This window comes from Pseudorasbora parva, chromosome 10 (genome assembly GCF_024679245.1).
Source record: "Pseudorasbora parva isolate DD20220531a chromosome 10, ASM2467924v1, whole genome shotgun sequence".
Classification (NCBI taxonomy): domain Eukaryota; kingdom Metazoa; phylum Chordata; class Actinopteri; order Cypriniformes; family Gobionidae; genus Pseudorasbora; species Pseudorasbora parva.
The window spans coordinates 1,110,417-1,125,416 of record NC_090181.1 but is presented as its reverse complement, the minus strand read 5'-3'; the positions used below and the strand labels follow the sequence as shown (position 1 = coordinate 1,125,416).

At 37.8% G+C, this 15,000-nt stretch overlaps 1 protein-coding gene across 5 annotated transcripts in view; it reads left to right on the top strand.

The window, feature by feature from the left end:
* The window catches only part of LOC137090868 (ryanodine receptor 3), a 294,990-nt gene that overhangs the window by 254,011 nt on the left and 25,979 nt on the right, over positions 1 to 15,000 (top strand). For all 5 annotated transcript variants that reach the window (XM_067454843.1, XM_067454842.1, XM_067454840.1 and 2 more), the window contains 7 exons: positions 6,074 to 6,178; positions 6,871 to 6,952; positions 7,938 to 8,467; positions 9,728 to 10,504; positions 11,157 to 11,215; positions 11,327 to 11,492; positions 13,271 to 13,357. In XM_067454843.1, coding sequence (XP_067310944.1) covers positions 6,074 to 6,178; positions 6,871 to 6,952; positions 7,938 to 8,467; positions 9,728 to 10,504; positions 11,157 to 11,215; positions 11,327 to 11,492; positions 13,271 to 13,357 — 1,806 coding nt within the window. The remainder of the gene's footprint in view (positions 1 to 6,073; positions 6,179 to 6,870; positions 6,953 to 7,937; positions 8,468 to 9,727; positions 10,505 to 11,156; positions 11,216 to 11,326; positions 11,493 to 13,270; positions 13,358 to 15,000) is intronic.

Below are 15,000 nucleotides of genomic sequence, written 5' to 3'. Positions count from 1 at the left end.
TTAAGTTGCGATTAAAGTTAACTCATGACGATCGTACGATTAATCACAAGTTAACTCATGACAGTTATGCGATTAATCGCAAGTTAACCCATGACAATCATGTTATTAATCCCATGTTAACTCATGACAATCATGTGATTAATCCCGAGTAAACTCATGACAATCATGTGATTAATCCCAAGTTAACTCATGACAATCATGTGATTAATTGATAGTTAACTCATGACAATCATGCGATTAATTGATAGTTAACTCATGACAATCATGCGATTAATTGATAGTTAACTCATGACAATCATGCGATTAATTGATAGTTAACTCATGACAATCATGTGATTAATTGATAGTTAACTCATGACAATCATGATTAATTGATAGTTAACTCATGACAATCATGTGATTAATTGATAAATAACTCATGACAATCATGCGATTAATACCGAGTTAACTCATGACAATCATGTGATTAATAGTGAGTTAACTCATGACAATCATGTGATTCATTGATAGTTAACTCATGACAATCATGTGATTAATCACAAGGTAACCCATGACAATCATGCGATTAATAGTGAGTTAACTCATGACAATCATTTACATTTACATTTAACATTTAATCATTTAGCAGACGCTTTTATCCAAAGCGACTTACAAAAAAAGGGTAGAGCAATAGAAGCAACGAAACAAACAAAGCCAACAACCTGTAAGAGCTGTAAGAAATCTCAATTAATTAGCAGAGTACACAACTGTTTTTATTTTATTTTTTATTTTTATTTTTTTATAGCCAGCTACAACAAATACTCACGTACGGAAAATACAGAACACTGGATTTGGATAGCTAAGATAACAACCCATTAGGATTAAGGCTGATGCCCCAACTGTTGTCGTTAATGCGGATTCAGTGGCCCAATGGGTTGGTTTTGTATGGCATTCTAGCTAAACGCGCAGCAATAGCCATCGACAGCAAAAACTCACGTACGCAAAATACAGAACACTGGGTTTTGGTAGCTATGATAACTATGTAACATACCCGCCTGAAGGCACAAATCCGGATGAGAGACGTAGATATGACCAGTAAGTGCTATTCTGTATTGGTCAAGTGCAATAGGAAAAGTGCAATTGGAAAAGATGTGTCTTAAGATGTTTTTTAAGAATGGCTACAGACTCGGCAGCACGAATTGAGATCGGCAGGTCATTCCACCAGGTGGGAACGGTCCAGGAAAATGTCCGTGAGAGCGATTTCATGCCTCTTTGGGATGGAACCACGAGGCGCCGCTCGCTCGCAGAACGCAAGCTTCTGGACGGTGTGTAAGTCTGAACAATTGAGTTTAGGTATAATGGTGCAGAACCAGTGGTTGTTTTGTAGGCGAGAACTAGAGCCTTGAATTTGATGCGAGCAGCCATTGGCAACCAGTGCAGTTTGATGAAGAGAGGCGTAACATGCGTTCTCTTCGGCTCATTAAAGACCACTCTCGCCGCTGCATTCTGGATCAGCTGCAAGGGTTTGATAGTGCATGCTGGAAGCCCAGCCAGAAGAGCATTACAATAATCCAGTCTGGAGAGAACAAGAGCTTGAACCAGGAGTTGTGCAGCCTGTTCTGATAGGAAGGGTCTAATCTTTCTAATGTTGTATAAAGCAAATCTGCAGGACCGGGCTGTTGCAGTAATGTGGTCAGTGAAGTTTAACTGGTCATCAATCACAACTCCAAGGTTCCTGGCTGTCCTTGATGGAGTTATGGTCGATGAACCAAGCTGAATGGAGAAATTTTGATGAAGTGCTGGGTTGGTTGAGAAAACAAGTAATTCTGTCTTTGCAAGATTGAGTTTAAGATGATGCTCTTTCATCCAGTCAGAAATGTCTGTCAGACAGGCAGCGATACGAACACTGACTGTAGGATCATCTGGTTGAAATGAGAAGTAGAGTTGAGTGTCATCAGCATAGCAGTGATAGGAAAAGCCATGTTTCTGAATGACGGAACCTAATGATGACATGTAGATGGAGAAGAGAAGTGGTCCAAGGACTGAGCCCTGGGGAACCCCAGTAGCTAGATGATGTGACTTAGACACTACACCTCTCCATGACACCCTGTAGGACCTACCAGAGAGGTAAGACCTGAACCACTGGAGGGCAGTTCCTGAGATACCCATCGTCTTAAGTGTTGACAGGAGGATCTGGTGGTTAACTGTGTCAAAAGCAGCAGACAGATCCAGCAGAATGAGCACTGAGGATTTGGAAGCTGCTTTTGCCAGTCTCAGTGCCTCAGTTACCGAGAGCAAGGCAGTCTCAGTCGAATGGCCGCTTTTGAAGCCGGATTGGTTGTTGTCTAGGAGGTTGTCCCTTTCAAGAAACATAGAGAGTTGATTGAACACAACTCGCTCAAGGGTCTTTGCAATGAAAGGCAGAAGGGATACCGGTCGGTAGTTTTCTAAAAGTGCTGGATTCAGAGAGGGTTTCTTAAGCAGTGGGGTTACCCGAGCCTGCTTAAATGCTGTGGGAAAGGTTCCCGTATGAAGAGAAGTGTTGACAATGTGAGTGAGTGCAGGAGTGATTGAAGAAGAAATGGCCTGAAGGAGGTGAGTGGGTATAGGATCAAGAGGACAGGTAGTAGGGTGATTGGAAAGGATGAGTTTAGAAATATCTGCCTCGGAGAGCGGAGAGAAGGATGGAAGCGTGTTCGTGTTAGTTGTTGAGATGTGCTTGTCAGTTTGTGATGAGGAGAACTGTTTGCTGATGAGGGATGTTTTGTTTGTAAAAAATGATGCAAAGTCATCAGCTGTAAGAGTTGATGAAGGAGGGGGAGGAGGAGGACAAAGGAGAGAGGAGAATGTTTTAAAGAGTTGGCGAGAGTCAGAGCATTTGTTGATTTTGTTGTGGTAGTATGTTGTTTTAGCAGTGGAGACATTTGTAGAGAAAGAAGAGAGAAGCGACTGATACAAGGTAAGGTCAGTATAGTTTTTAGATTTCCGCCATTTCCTCTCTGCCGCCCTGAGTCCAGAGCGATGTTCACGGAGAACATCAGACAGCCAGGGGGCAGATGGGGTGGGGCGGGCTGGTCTGGATGAGAGGGGGCAAAAACTGTCTAAGGAGGATGTTAGAGTGGAGCAAAGAGTGTTGGTAGCACTGTTAGTGTCCAGTGCTGAGAACTGAGCAGGTGGAGGGAGTGAAGATGATACCATAGTGGATAGGCGAGAGGGAGAGAGGGAGCGTAGATTACGCCGAAAGGTGATCTGTGTAGGAGTGCGTGTTGTATCAGGAGTCAGTATGAGGTTAAGAGTGATGAGAAAGTGGTCTGAGGTGTGTAATGGAGTAACTAAAGTGTTGTCCGTGGAGCAGTTGCGTGTGTATACAAGGTCTAATTGGTTACCTGATCTGTGAGTAGCCGTAGTAGATACTAACTTAAGGTCAAATGAAGTCAGTAGAGTGCTGAAGTCTGCAGCTAGGTGTTTATCAAGATGGATGTTGAAGTCACCAAGCAGAATCAGTGGAGTGCCATCCTCAGGGAAGTTAGAAAGTAACACATCCAACTCCTCCACAAAGTTACCGAGGTGACCTGGAGGACGATAGACCACTACCACATGGATTTTAACAGGGTGAGTAACAGTGATTGAGTGCGATTCAAATGAACTGGCCGGTAGAGATGGTAATGGATCAAATTTCCAATCATTTGAGATAAGCAAACCAGTACCCCCACCCCTCCCAATAGGCCGAGGAGTGTGTGAAAAAGTTAAATTGGTTGAAAGGGCTGCAGGAGTGGCAGTGTCCTCTGGTTTGATCCAGGTCTCAGTTAGGGCCATGAGGCTGAGCTGAGAATGAGTCCCAATAGATTAAATGAAGTCTGCTTTGTTTACAGCAGACTGACAATTCCAGAGACCAATTGGAATAGAGAGTAAAGTAGCAGAGGATGTTAGGATATAGCGCAAATTATTAGGATTGCGGCGTCTCGTGCGTACAGAGCGTGAATTACGAGTGCTAGTAGTTATAGTTGAGATTTGGAAGCACATGGTGAATACAGATCAGAGAAAAGGCCAGATCGGAATTAGAAAAGAGCCGAACACAAATAATGAAAGGAAGATGATACTCAAGTGGCTTGTCGAGGTCCTTGCTCGAGAGGAGTTGCACAGGGAAGAGTTGAAGTCTTTACACTCGTCGGTCTTGCACAGGGAAGAGTTGAAGTCTTTACACTCGTCGGTCTTGCACAGGGAAGAGTTGAAGTCTTTACACTCGTCGGTCTTGCACAGGGAAGAGTTGAAGTCTTTACACTCGTCGGTCTTGCACAGGGAAGAGTTGAAGTCTTTACACTCGTCGGTCTTCACACAAGGAGGGCTTCACACTGCCGCTTCCGCTGCCGCGGACTATCACGCTATTTATACTCACTTGAGTATCGTTATTGAAAGCAGCTGGGAACGCCCCCAACAAACTGACTCCCAACGTGGCAAAGACCAAACAAATGCTAACTCAACAAATGCTAACTCCCACACACACCACCAGAATACACCAAAACTACTAATACACACCACTGCACCACACAGACACACTTATCCAACAACAAATGAACAAACAATCAAAAATGAGAAAAGTTACAAACACTTACACAGTAGTTGTCTATCAGTCAATCAATGCTTCACCTCTAACCATTAATCATGTGATTAATAGTGAGTTAACTCATGACAATCATGTGATTAATTGATAGTTAACTCATGACAATCATGTGATTAATTGATAAATAACTCATGACAATCATGTGATTAATAGTGAGTTAACTCATGACAATCATGCAATAATTGATAGTTAACTCATGACAACCATGCGATTAATCCCAAGGTAACTCATGACAATCATGCGATTAATACCGAGTTAACCCATGACAATCATGCGATTAATCCCGAGTTAACTCATGACAATCATGCGATTAATCCCGAGTTAACTCATGACAATCATGTTATTAATCCCATGTTAACTCATAACAATCATGCGATTAATAGCGAGTTAACTCATGACAATCCAGCGATTAATACCAAATTAACTCATGACAATCATGCAATTAATTGATAGTTAACTCATGACAACCATGCGATTATTCGCAAGTTAACCCATGACAATCATGCGATTAATAGCGAGTTTACTCATGACAATCATGCGATTAATCCCGAGTTTACTCATGACAATCCTGGGATTAATCCTGGGTTAACTCATGACAATCATGTGATTAATCCCAAATTAATTTATGACAATCATGCAATTAATAGTGAGTTAACTCATGACAATCGTGATTAATCCCAAATTAATTTATGACAATCATGCAATTAATAGTGAGTTAACTCATGACAATCATGCGATTAATCCCGAGTTAACTCATGACAATCATGTTATTAATCCCATGTTAACTCATAACAATCATGCGATTAATAGCGAGTTAACTCATGACAATCCAGCGATTAATACCAAATTAACTCATGACAATCATGCAATTAATTGATAGTTAACTCATGACAACCATGCGATTATTCGCAAGTTAACCCATGACAATCATGCGATTAATAGCGAGTTTACTCATGACAATCATGCGATTAATCCCGAGTTTACTCATGACAATCCTGGGATTAATCCTGGGTTAACTCATGGCAATCATGTGATTAATCCCAAATTAATTTATGACAATCATGCAATTAATAGTGAGTTAACTCATGACAATCGTGATTAATCCCGTGTTAACTCATGACAATCATGTGATTAATCCTGTGTTAACTCATGACAATCCTGCGATTAATCCTGTGTTAACTCATGACAATCATGTGATTAATCCTGTGTTAACTCATGACAATCCTGCGATTAATCCTGTGTTAACTCATGACAATCATGTGATAAATCGCAAGTTAACTCATGACAATCATGCGATGAATCGCGAGTTATCTTGACAATCATGCGATGAATCCCGAGTTATCATGACAATCATGCGATTAGTTGCGAGTAGTTATCTCTCTCTCTCTCTCTCTCTCTCTCTCTCTCTCTCTCTCTCTCTCTCTCTCTCTCTCTCTCTCTCTCTCTCTCTCTCTCTCTCTCTCTCTCTCTCAGGGTCCGTGTATCGGGAACCAGCAGAGTTTGGCTCACAGCAGACTGTGGGACGCCGTTGTGGGATTCCTGCACGTCTTCGCCAACATGCAGATGAAGCTGTCGCAGGTTCAGAAATCTCACATTCATACTCGTCAGTGATCCGCAGTAATGTCTGCGAACACTAGATGTCTCTCCAAACCTATTCTCTGTCCACGTCTGTTAGTCCATATGAAAGGTTTTTCTAACACAAGTTGAGCGTGTGTGTCTCCGTCAGTGGGGAGAAACACCTCTGTCCCACAGAGTTCAGTAATTAAATCAATAAATCAACTTTATTTATATTGCGCTTTTACAATGACGACAGTTTCAAAGCAGCTTCACAGTGTCAAACAGGACAATACTGCAAATTTTTTTTGATTCAGCCGTATAACCGCTCCGGGAAAAAAACAGCGATGCTATCAGCCCACCAAAATGTATCATATAGTGACAATGTTGGCAGATCAGTTTTATAGTTTATAGAATTAAATAAGACCTAATTTATTAATTTTATTTGTATATTTAGTTGAATAACTTCATAATCATAATTTTAGTCTCCCCAACTGAGCAAGCCAAGCCAAAGGCGACCAAAGGAACCAAACTCCACCAGACCCAGAATTAAACACACCTGCCCCAGCTAATCAAGCTCTAGTTATGTGTGTGAAGATAGACACTTCCAGACAGGTTATTTTGAGGCAAGCTGATCTACGCCATGAGCTCTGAGGTCGAGACTTTGAGCTTCTGTGATGTTCCTAATGTCCTGCTTTCCTCTCGATTCCTTACAGGACTCCAGTCAGATTGAGCTGCTGAAGGAGCTGCTGGATCTGCAGAAGGACATGATAGTCATGATGCTGTCGCTGCTGGAAGGTTCTGCTCAATGCTGTACACACACACACACACACACACACACACACACACACACACACACACACACACACACACACTCTTCAGTCATTTCTATAGCCATTCCACGCAGTGTGTCCGGAGCCGAACCGAACTTCTGATGTATTCAAACGCGCATCAGAGATGTGTCTCTTTTTATGAGCATAGAAAGCAGTTTGAGCCTCGACTCGTTTGTGTTGCCAGATCTTGAAAAAACAGCAAACAAGAACAAGCCCATAATAAACTTAAATAACTGCAAATAAGTTATATTGAAATCAAATATCACGACCCGCACCTGCACACTTTAACAACTCCATAAACTTGATGACTTAATGAGCCCATAAACACTTATAATAAATGGATATGGCAAACCAATTTTCAATAAATCAGTCATAGAACACATTTCAATGTGATTCAATTCTGAAGAAGATTCGATTCAAATCAATTATGAAACAAATTCATCAATTTTTAAACAAATTCATCATTTATTAAACAAATTCATCAATTATGAAACAAATTTATCAATTATGAAACTAATTTCTAAAGTGTATTAAATTCAGTTCAATAACATCAATGTTGCAAAATTCATCAATTATTAAAGAAATTTATCAATTTTGAAACACATTTGTAAAATTGTATCAATTATTAAACTAATTTATAAATTATGAACCAAATTTCAATGTTGATTAAATTCCGTTCAATAACTGTCAATGTTGTAAAATTCATCAATTATGAAAAAAAAATATCAATTATGAAAAAAATCATCAAATGTGAAAAAAATGTATCAATTATGAAACAAATTTTGAATTCATCAATTATGAAACTAATTTCAATGTTGATTCAATTAAGTTTAATATCAGTGTCAATGTTGAAGATTTTCAGTCATATTCCAGACATTATTTTGGCGATTCCCTCGTGTATTTAAATGCGGTCATTACTCTCGAAACTCTAATCCCTCTGAATCCCGCAGGAAACGTTGTCAACGGGACCATCGGAAAGCAGATGGTGGACACTCTAGTAGAGTCCTCTAACAACGTGGAGATGATCCTCAAGTTCTTCGACATGTTCCTCAAGCTGAAAGATCTGACTACCTCGGAGAACTTCAAGGAGCAAGACCCGGACCGTAAAGGATTCATCTCAAAGAAGGAGTTCCAGAAGTCGATGGAGAACCAGAAGCAGTACTCCCAATCCGAGATCGAGTTCCTGCTTTCATGCGCCGAGGCCGACGAGAACGACATGTTTAATTACGAAGAGTTCGTCAAGCGCTTCCACGAGCCAGCCAAGGACATCGGCTTCAACGTGGCGGTTCTTCTCACCAATCTGTCGGAGCACATGCCTCACGATTCCCGGCTCTCCGCATTCCTGAATTTGGCCGAGAGCGTTCTGAACTACTTCGAGCCCTTCCTGGGCCGCATCGAGATCATGGGCGGAGCCAAGAGGATTGAGAGGGTTTACTTCGAGATCAGCGAGTCCAGCCGAACACAGTGGGAGAAACCGCAGGTCTGCTTTAGTTCTACAGGGCTTTCAAATGTTAATGTTGCGAAATTAAACAATTATGAAACTAATGTCAATGTTGCAAAATCCATCAATTATGAAATAAATGTTAATGTTGCAAAATTAATCAATTATGAAACAAATGTTAATGTTGCAAAATTCATCAATTATGAAACTAATGTCAATGTTGCAAAATTCATCAATTATGAAACTAATGTCAATGTTGCAAAATTCATCAATTATGAAACAAATGTTAATGTTGCAAAATTCATCAATTATGAAACTAATGTCAATGTTGCAAAATTCATCAATTATGAAACAAATGTCAATGTTGCAAAATTCATCAATTATGAAACAAATGTTAATGTTGCAAAATTCATCAATTATGAAACTAATGTCAATGTTGCAAAATTAATCAATTATGAAACTAATGTCAATGTTGCAAAATTAATCAATTATGAAACAAATGTTAATGTTGCGAAATTAATCAATTATGAAACTAATGTCAATGTTGCAAAATTCATCAATTATGAAACAAATGTTAATGTTGCAAAATTAATCAATTATGAAACTAATGTCAATGTTGCAAAATTAATCAATTATGAAACAAATGTTAATGTTGCGAAATTAATCAATTATGAAACTAATGTCAATGTTGCAAAATTCATCAATTATGAAACTAATGTCAATGTTGCAAAATTAATCAATTATGAAACTAATGTCAATGTTGCAAAATTAATCAATTATGAAACTAATGTCAATGTTGCAAAATTCATCAATTATGAAACTAATGTCAATGTTGCAAAATTAATCAATTATGAAACAAATGTTAATGTTGCGAAATTAATCAATTATGAAACTAATGTCAATGTTGCAAAATTCATCAATTATGAAACAAATGTTAATGTTGCAAAATTAATCAATTATGAAACTAATGTCAATGTTGCAAAATTAATCAATTATGAAACAAATGTCAATGTTGCAAAATTAATCAATTATGAAACAAATGTCAATGTTGCAAAATTAATCAATTATGAAACAAATGTCAATGTTGCAAAATTAATCAATTATGAAACAAATGTCAATGTTGCAAAATTAATCAATTATGAAACAAATGTCAATGTTGCAAAATTCATCAATTATGAAACTAATGTCAATGTTGCAAAATTAATCAATTATGAAACCAATTTGAATGTTGATTCAATTCAGTTCAAAGGTTCTCAAGTCGATATTATCTCTGAATATTAAGTATCTTTTAATCCGCAGGTCAAAGAGTCGAAGCGCCAGTTCATCTTCGATGTGGTCAACGAGGGCGGAGAATCAGAGAAGATGGAGCTGTTCGTGAACTTCTGCGAGGACACCATCTTTGAGATGCAGCTGGCCTCGCTCATCTCCGAGCCGGACGCGGCCGAGAGACCGGATGAGGAAGATGAAGACGACGCTCAGAGCGTGGAGATGGAGGAGGATGAAGAAGATGGAGGGATGGAGTCTTCCTCCGCGTTCGCTCTGGCCTGCGTCTCCTTCAGGAAGAGCCTTTCTAATCTCAGACATCTGCTGACCTTCCGGAGCATGAGGAGGCAATACCGGAGGCTGAGGAAGATGAGCGTCCGCGAGATGATCCGAGGATTCTTCTGCTTCTTCTGGATGATCTTCACCGGGATTTTCCGCTTTCTTTACAGCCTGGTTTGGGGCTTCTTCCACATCCTGTGGTCCACGTTGTTCGGCGGAGGCCTGGTGGAAGGTGCCAAGAATATGAAAGTGACGGATATTCTGGGAAACATGCCCGATCCGACGCAGTTCGGGATCCACGGAGACGTTCTGGAGATGGAGAAGATGGAGTTCTGCGACGTGTCGTCGGTGGCGGAGCTGCGTGTCGGTGGAGGAGAGCAGATGGAGATGGAGCTAATGGCGGAGCTGATGAACCTCCAGCCCCGGAGAGATGGAGGGAAGCAGGGGATGGAGCCGGGGCTGGGGGACGTGTCTGAGCTGGAGGGGGTGGATGCTCCATCTCTGGCCAGTGCCGTCCATCAGAAGAAGGCTCAGGTCTGACAGATCTATCTATCTATCTATCTATCTATCTATCTATCTATCTATCCATCCATCCATCCATCCATCCATCCATCCATCCATCCATCCATCCATCCATCCATCCATCCATCCATCCATCCATCCATCCATCCATCCATCCATCCATCCATCCATCCATCCATCTTTCCATCCATCCATCCATCTGTTTTTCTGATTATAATATGAGCTCACTTTTATTTGGATATTTGTTTGTTTATTTTGTTTTCATTTATATTTATTATTTATTATTTTTTAATTACCACCCTGTTTATATCAACAAATCTCCAATCAAAATAATTATTACAAAAATGTTTTAACTAAAAAAGAATAAACACACAAGCTCACATTTATTTATTTTCATGATTTTATCCCTTTTGTCTGAATTATATAATAATATTATTTTAGAATATGTCACTGTTTTTACTGTATTTTTGAGAGATTGTAGATTTCTTTTAAAAATCGAATTATTCCAAACTTTTGACCAGTAGTGCAAAATCTGCAGGAAATGTTGTTCATGTGAATCTTGTGTGTGTGTGTGTGTGTGTGTGTGTGTGTGTGTGTGTGTGTGTGTGTGTGTGTGTGTGTGTGTGTGTGTGTGTGTGTGTGTGTGTGTGTGTGTTCTGCACAGGAAGCGGCGAGTAAACAGACAGCTGAATCTGAGAGCAAATCAGAATGGGAGAAGGCAGAGTGAGTGTTTGAGAAAACTGTGTGTGTGTGTGTGTTCTCTGAGATCTGCTCTTACATTAGTGTGTGTGTGTGTGTGTGTGTGTGTGTGTGTGTGTGTGTGTGTGTGTTCAGCGCCGAGGACGGGGAGAAGAAGGACCAGGATAAGGGGAAGAAGGAGAACTCTTCAGATGAGGAGAAGAAGCCGCTGAAGAAGAGACGCGGCCTGAGGAAGGAGTCGGCCGAAGCCGTCATGGCCGCCTTTTTAGCGAGTCTCGACGTCTATCAGACCAAAACTCTGGTGAGCTCGAGAAGGAAAGATTATTATTAATAAACCCCTTCCTCTTTCCCACTCAAAAAATGATTGCATGATGCCGTTCACTTTATTTAAGTAACTCATCTTGATGAGTTTTAACACCATTATATGAGGTTTCTGGTTCAAATGTAACTGCTTCATGTTATATTGACTTAAAACCGTCACTCTTGACATAACTTAATGTTTTTATTTTCAATTATTACGCGGCTCTGTGAAAAACTTGATTCTGATTGGTCAATCGCACATCCCAGCGGTGTGTTATTCCCAGATAACACACACCGCTCATCCGGGTACTGCGAGTTATCTTGACCGGTTCTACTTCTGTGCTTAACGCTGGCGCCATCTTGTGGCTTAAACAGCCGTGGGTTACACTGGAAGACTTCAAGGCAGGTTTCCTTTATAACGTTTTAAATATGGATATTTTTCTGACACAAACGCATCGATTGGAATCAGAAGGCTCTATTAACCCATCGGAGTCGTGTGGAGCACGTTATTTGACGGACAGCTGCATTTAATGGACTTCAGAAACAGCTCCAACTACTGCTGGGATTAACGTTAGCCTGGACTTTTTAAATATAACTCTGATTGTATTTGTCTGACAGAAGAATGTCATAAACACCTATAATGACCTGAGGGTGAGTAAATCAGAGGCTTGGGTTCATTTTTGGCTGAACTAACCCTTTCAGCATTCATTCTCAACATTTAGCAGCGATAGATAAAGGCTTAAAGCAGTCTGGAGCTGTTCTTCTTCGCGGAAGCTTTGCGGAAGAGCTAATCAAATATTTAATCTCAAGACAATATTTAGTGTGTAATTTATTTGAGACTAGTAGCCGTGTAATAAGCGGGATAATGTCCACCCAGCCGGTTGTTATCTCAGAATAAAGCCCTTCAGAGTGACGCTCCGCTTCGCCTCGGGGTCCTGATCACTCTGGAGGGGTTTATTCTGAGATAACAACCGGCTGGGTGGACATTAGCCCTTACATAACATCATTCAATCCAGTAACCCAATCAAACAGGATTTTCACTTCCCATCATGCTTTGCAGAGGGGCTGAATTCAGAGAGTAAATGTTTAAATAAAGTGCTATTTTATGCATTTTTAACAAGATGAGAAAATGGAGAGACTTTTTAATGTTTAATGTTCTGTTATTGGGTAGTTTTTCTCAGGAATTGTACTTTTTTAAGTTGTTTACACTGCAAAAAATGCTCTTCTTGCTTAGTAAGAAGACGTTTTGTCTTGTTTCTAGTCCAAATATCTAAAAATTCTTAAAACAAGAAGTATTTACTAGACAAGCAAAAGTAATTGTCTTGTTTTGGGAAAAATAACTCAAAATGAAGAGAGTTTTTGCTTAAAATAAGATAAATAATCTGCCAATGGGGTGAGAAAAATAATCTTAATTCAAACAGAAAACAAGATTATTTTTCTCACCCCATTGGCAGATTATTTATCTTATTTTAAGCAAAAACTCTCTTCATTTTGAGTTATTTTCGCAAAACAAGACAATAATTTTTACTTGTCTGGTAAATGTTTCTTAATGTAAGAATTTTTAGATGTTTGGACTAGAAACAAGACAAAAATACTGAGTAAGAAGAGCATTTTTTCAGTGTAAGAGGAAGCGCTTGAGAAAGTCTGGATGGTCACTGAGTTTTCTGCCACTCTGCTCGTGTGTGTGACGTGTGTGTCCGTCTATTAGGCCCATGATAAGAGCTTCACACACTCATTATCACTCTGTGTGTGTGTGTGTGTGCGTGTGTGTGTCTCCAGAATTATCTGGCCAGAAACTTCTACAACCTGCGGTTCCTGGCTTTGTTTGTGGCGTTTGCCATCAACTTCATCCTGCTCTTCTACAAGGTGAGCAAATCACACTCGTGTGTATGAGCGAGGCTAGCGGGAGCTCTTCACACACACAAGTGTCTTTTATTTGGTGTCAGCTTTTTATCTGTTTTTTAGTTTTGTTTTCATCATTACCTCCTTTTTATTTAAATCGTTTATTTTTATCATTTAATCCTTTTTCATAACCTTTAATCATTAATAATAACCATATTTATTTATTTAATTATGTTTTAAAATATTTTTCCTTTTTTTTTTATTAAAAAAAATTTCCTGCCTCATAAATCATTAATAAAATACATTTTATTTTATTTTTTGTTTATTTATTTAATTATGTTTTTAAAAAATATATTATTTTTTTATCTATTCATATGTTTTCTTTTTTTTACGGCCCCATAAATCTTTAATAAAAACCAAGAGCTTACATTTATTTATTCATTTATTCATTTATTTCATCCCTTTTGTCTATTTATTTATTTATTTATTTATTTATTTATTTATTTATTTATTTATTTATTTATTTATTTATTTATTTATTTATTTATATTTTTCTGTTCCTAGCCGTTTTGTGTATCAAAAATATAAATAAATCATATGATGCATGAGCTCTTTAAACACATTACGTCTTCACTCAGTCCTGAGCTCAAAGCTTTTTATTCACTTTTTAGTTTGTTTTCATCATTACCTCCTTTTTATTTAAATCCCAAGAATTTTTATTATTTAATCATTTTGTTTTTAATCAATAATAATAAGTGTATTTATTTATTTATTTATGTTCAAAGAAATCTAAATTATTTTTATTTATTAATGTTTTCTTTTTTCAGTCCGATAAATCATTAATAAAAACCAAGAGCTTACATTGATTTATTTGTTTATTTATCATTAAATCCCTTTGTTTTGTCTAATTATTTATTTAGTAATATTTTTTCTATTCCCACCCGGTTTATCAAAAATATAAATAAACCATTTAACTATTTTTTATTTATTTTTTATTACTTCCATTTTGTCTGAATTATTTTTAATTAATTTTTTTTATATTCTTTTCTTTTTCCCACAAAAAATAAATAAAAAAAACACAAGCTTTCATTTTACCATTACCTCGCTTTTATCTATTTTTTTTTTATTTCTTTTCTAGTTTTATTTTCCCATCCTGTGTATCAAAAAAATAAAATTAAATCATAAAAAAAAAAAAAAAACTGACCTTGCTTTTTGTTTTGTTCTTTACTTTAAAAAAAAAGAGATGTCTTTCAATTTTAGCTCCATTTGGTCTAAATATTGTTTTGATTATTTATCAATATTTTGTTCTTTTCCCACACATGACATCCCCTAAATATTGTTTTATGTATTATATTTTCTTTTCCCCACTCTGTGTATAAAATAATTATAAATAATAATAAAAAAAATTGTGTGGAAGTAAAATATGATGTTGGAGCAGAAAACAAACAAAACGTAAAATCAACAAAGTCCAAAACCAAAAGATCCTCCAAGTCTTTCCAATATAAATAAAAATAATTATATATATCTCTTTTTTTACATTATATCCATTTTGTCCAAATTTTTTACTTTATTCATATTTTTCTCTTTTTCCACCTAACCTATAAATAAATAAAAAATAGCTTACATTTATTTATTTGATTTTATTTTCATTATTACATCCATTTTGT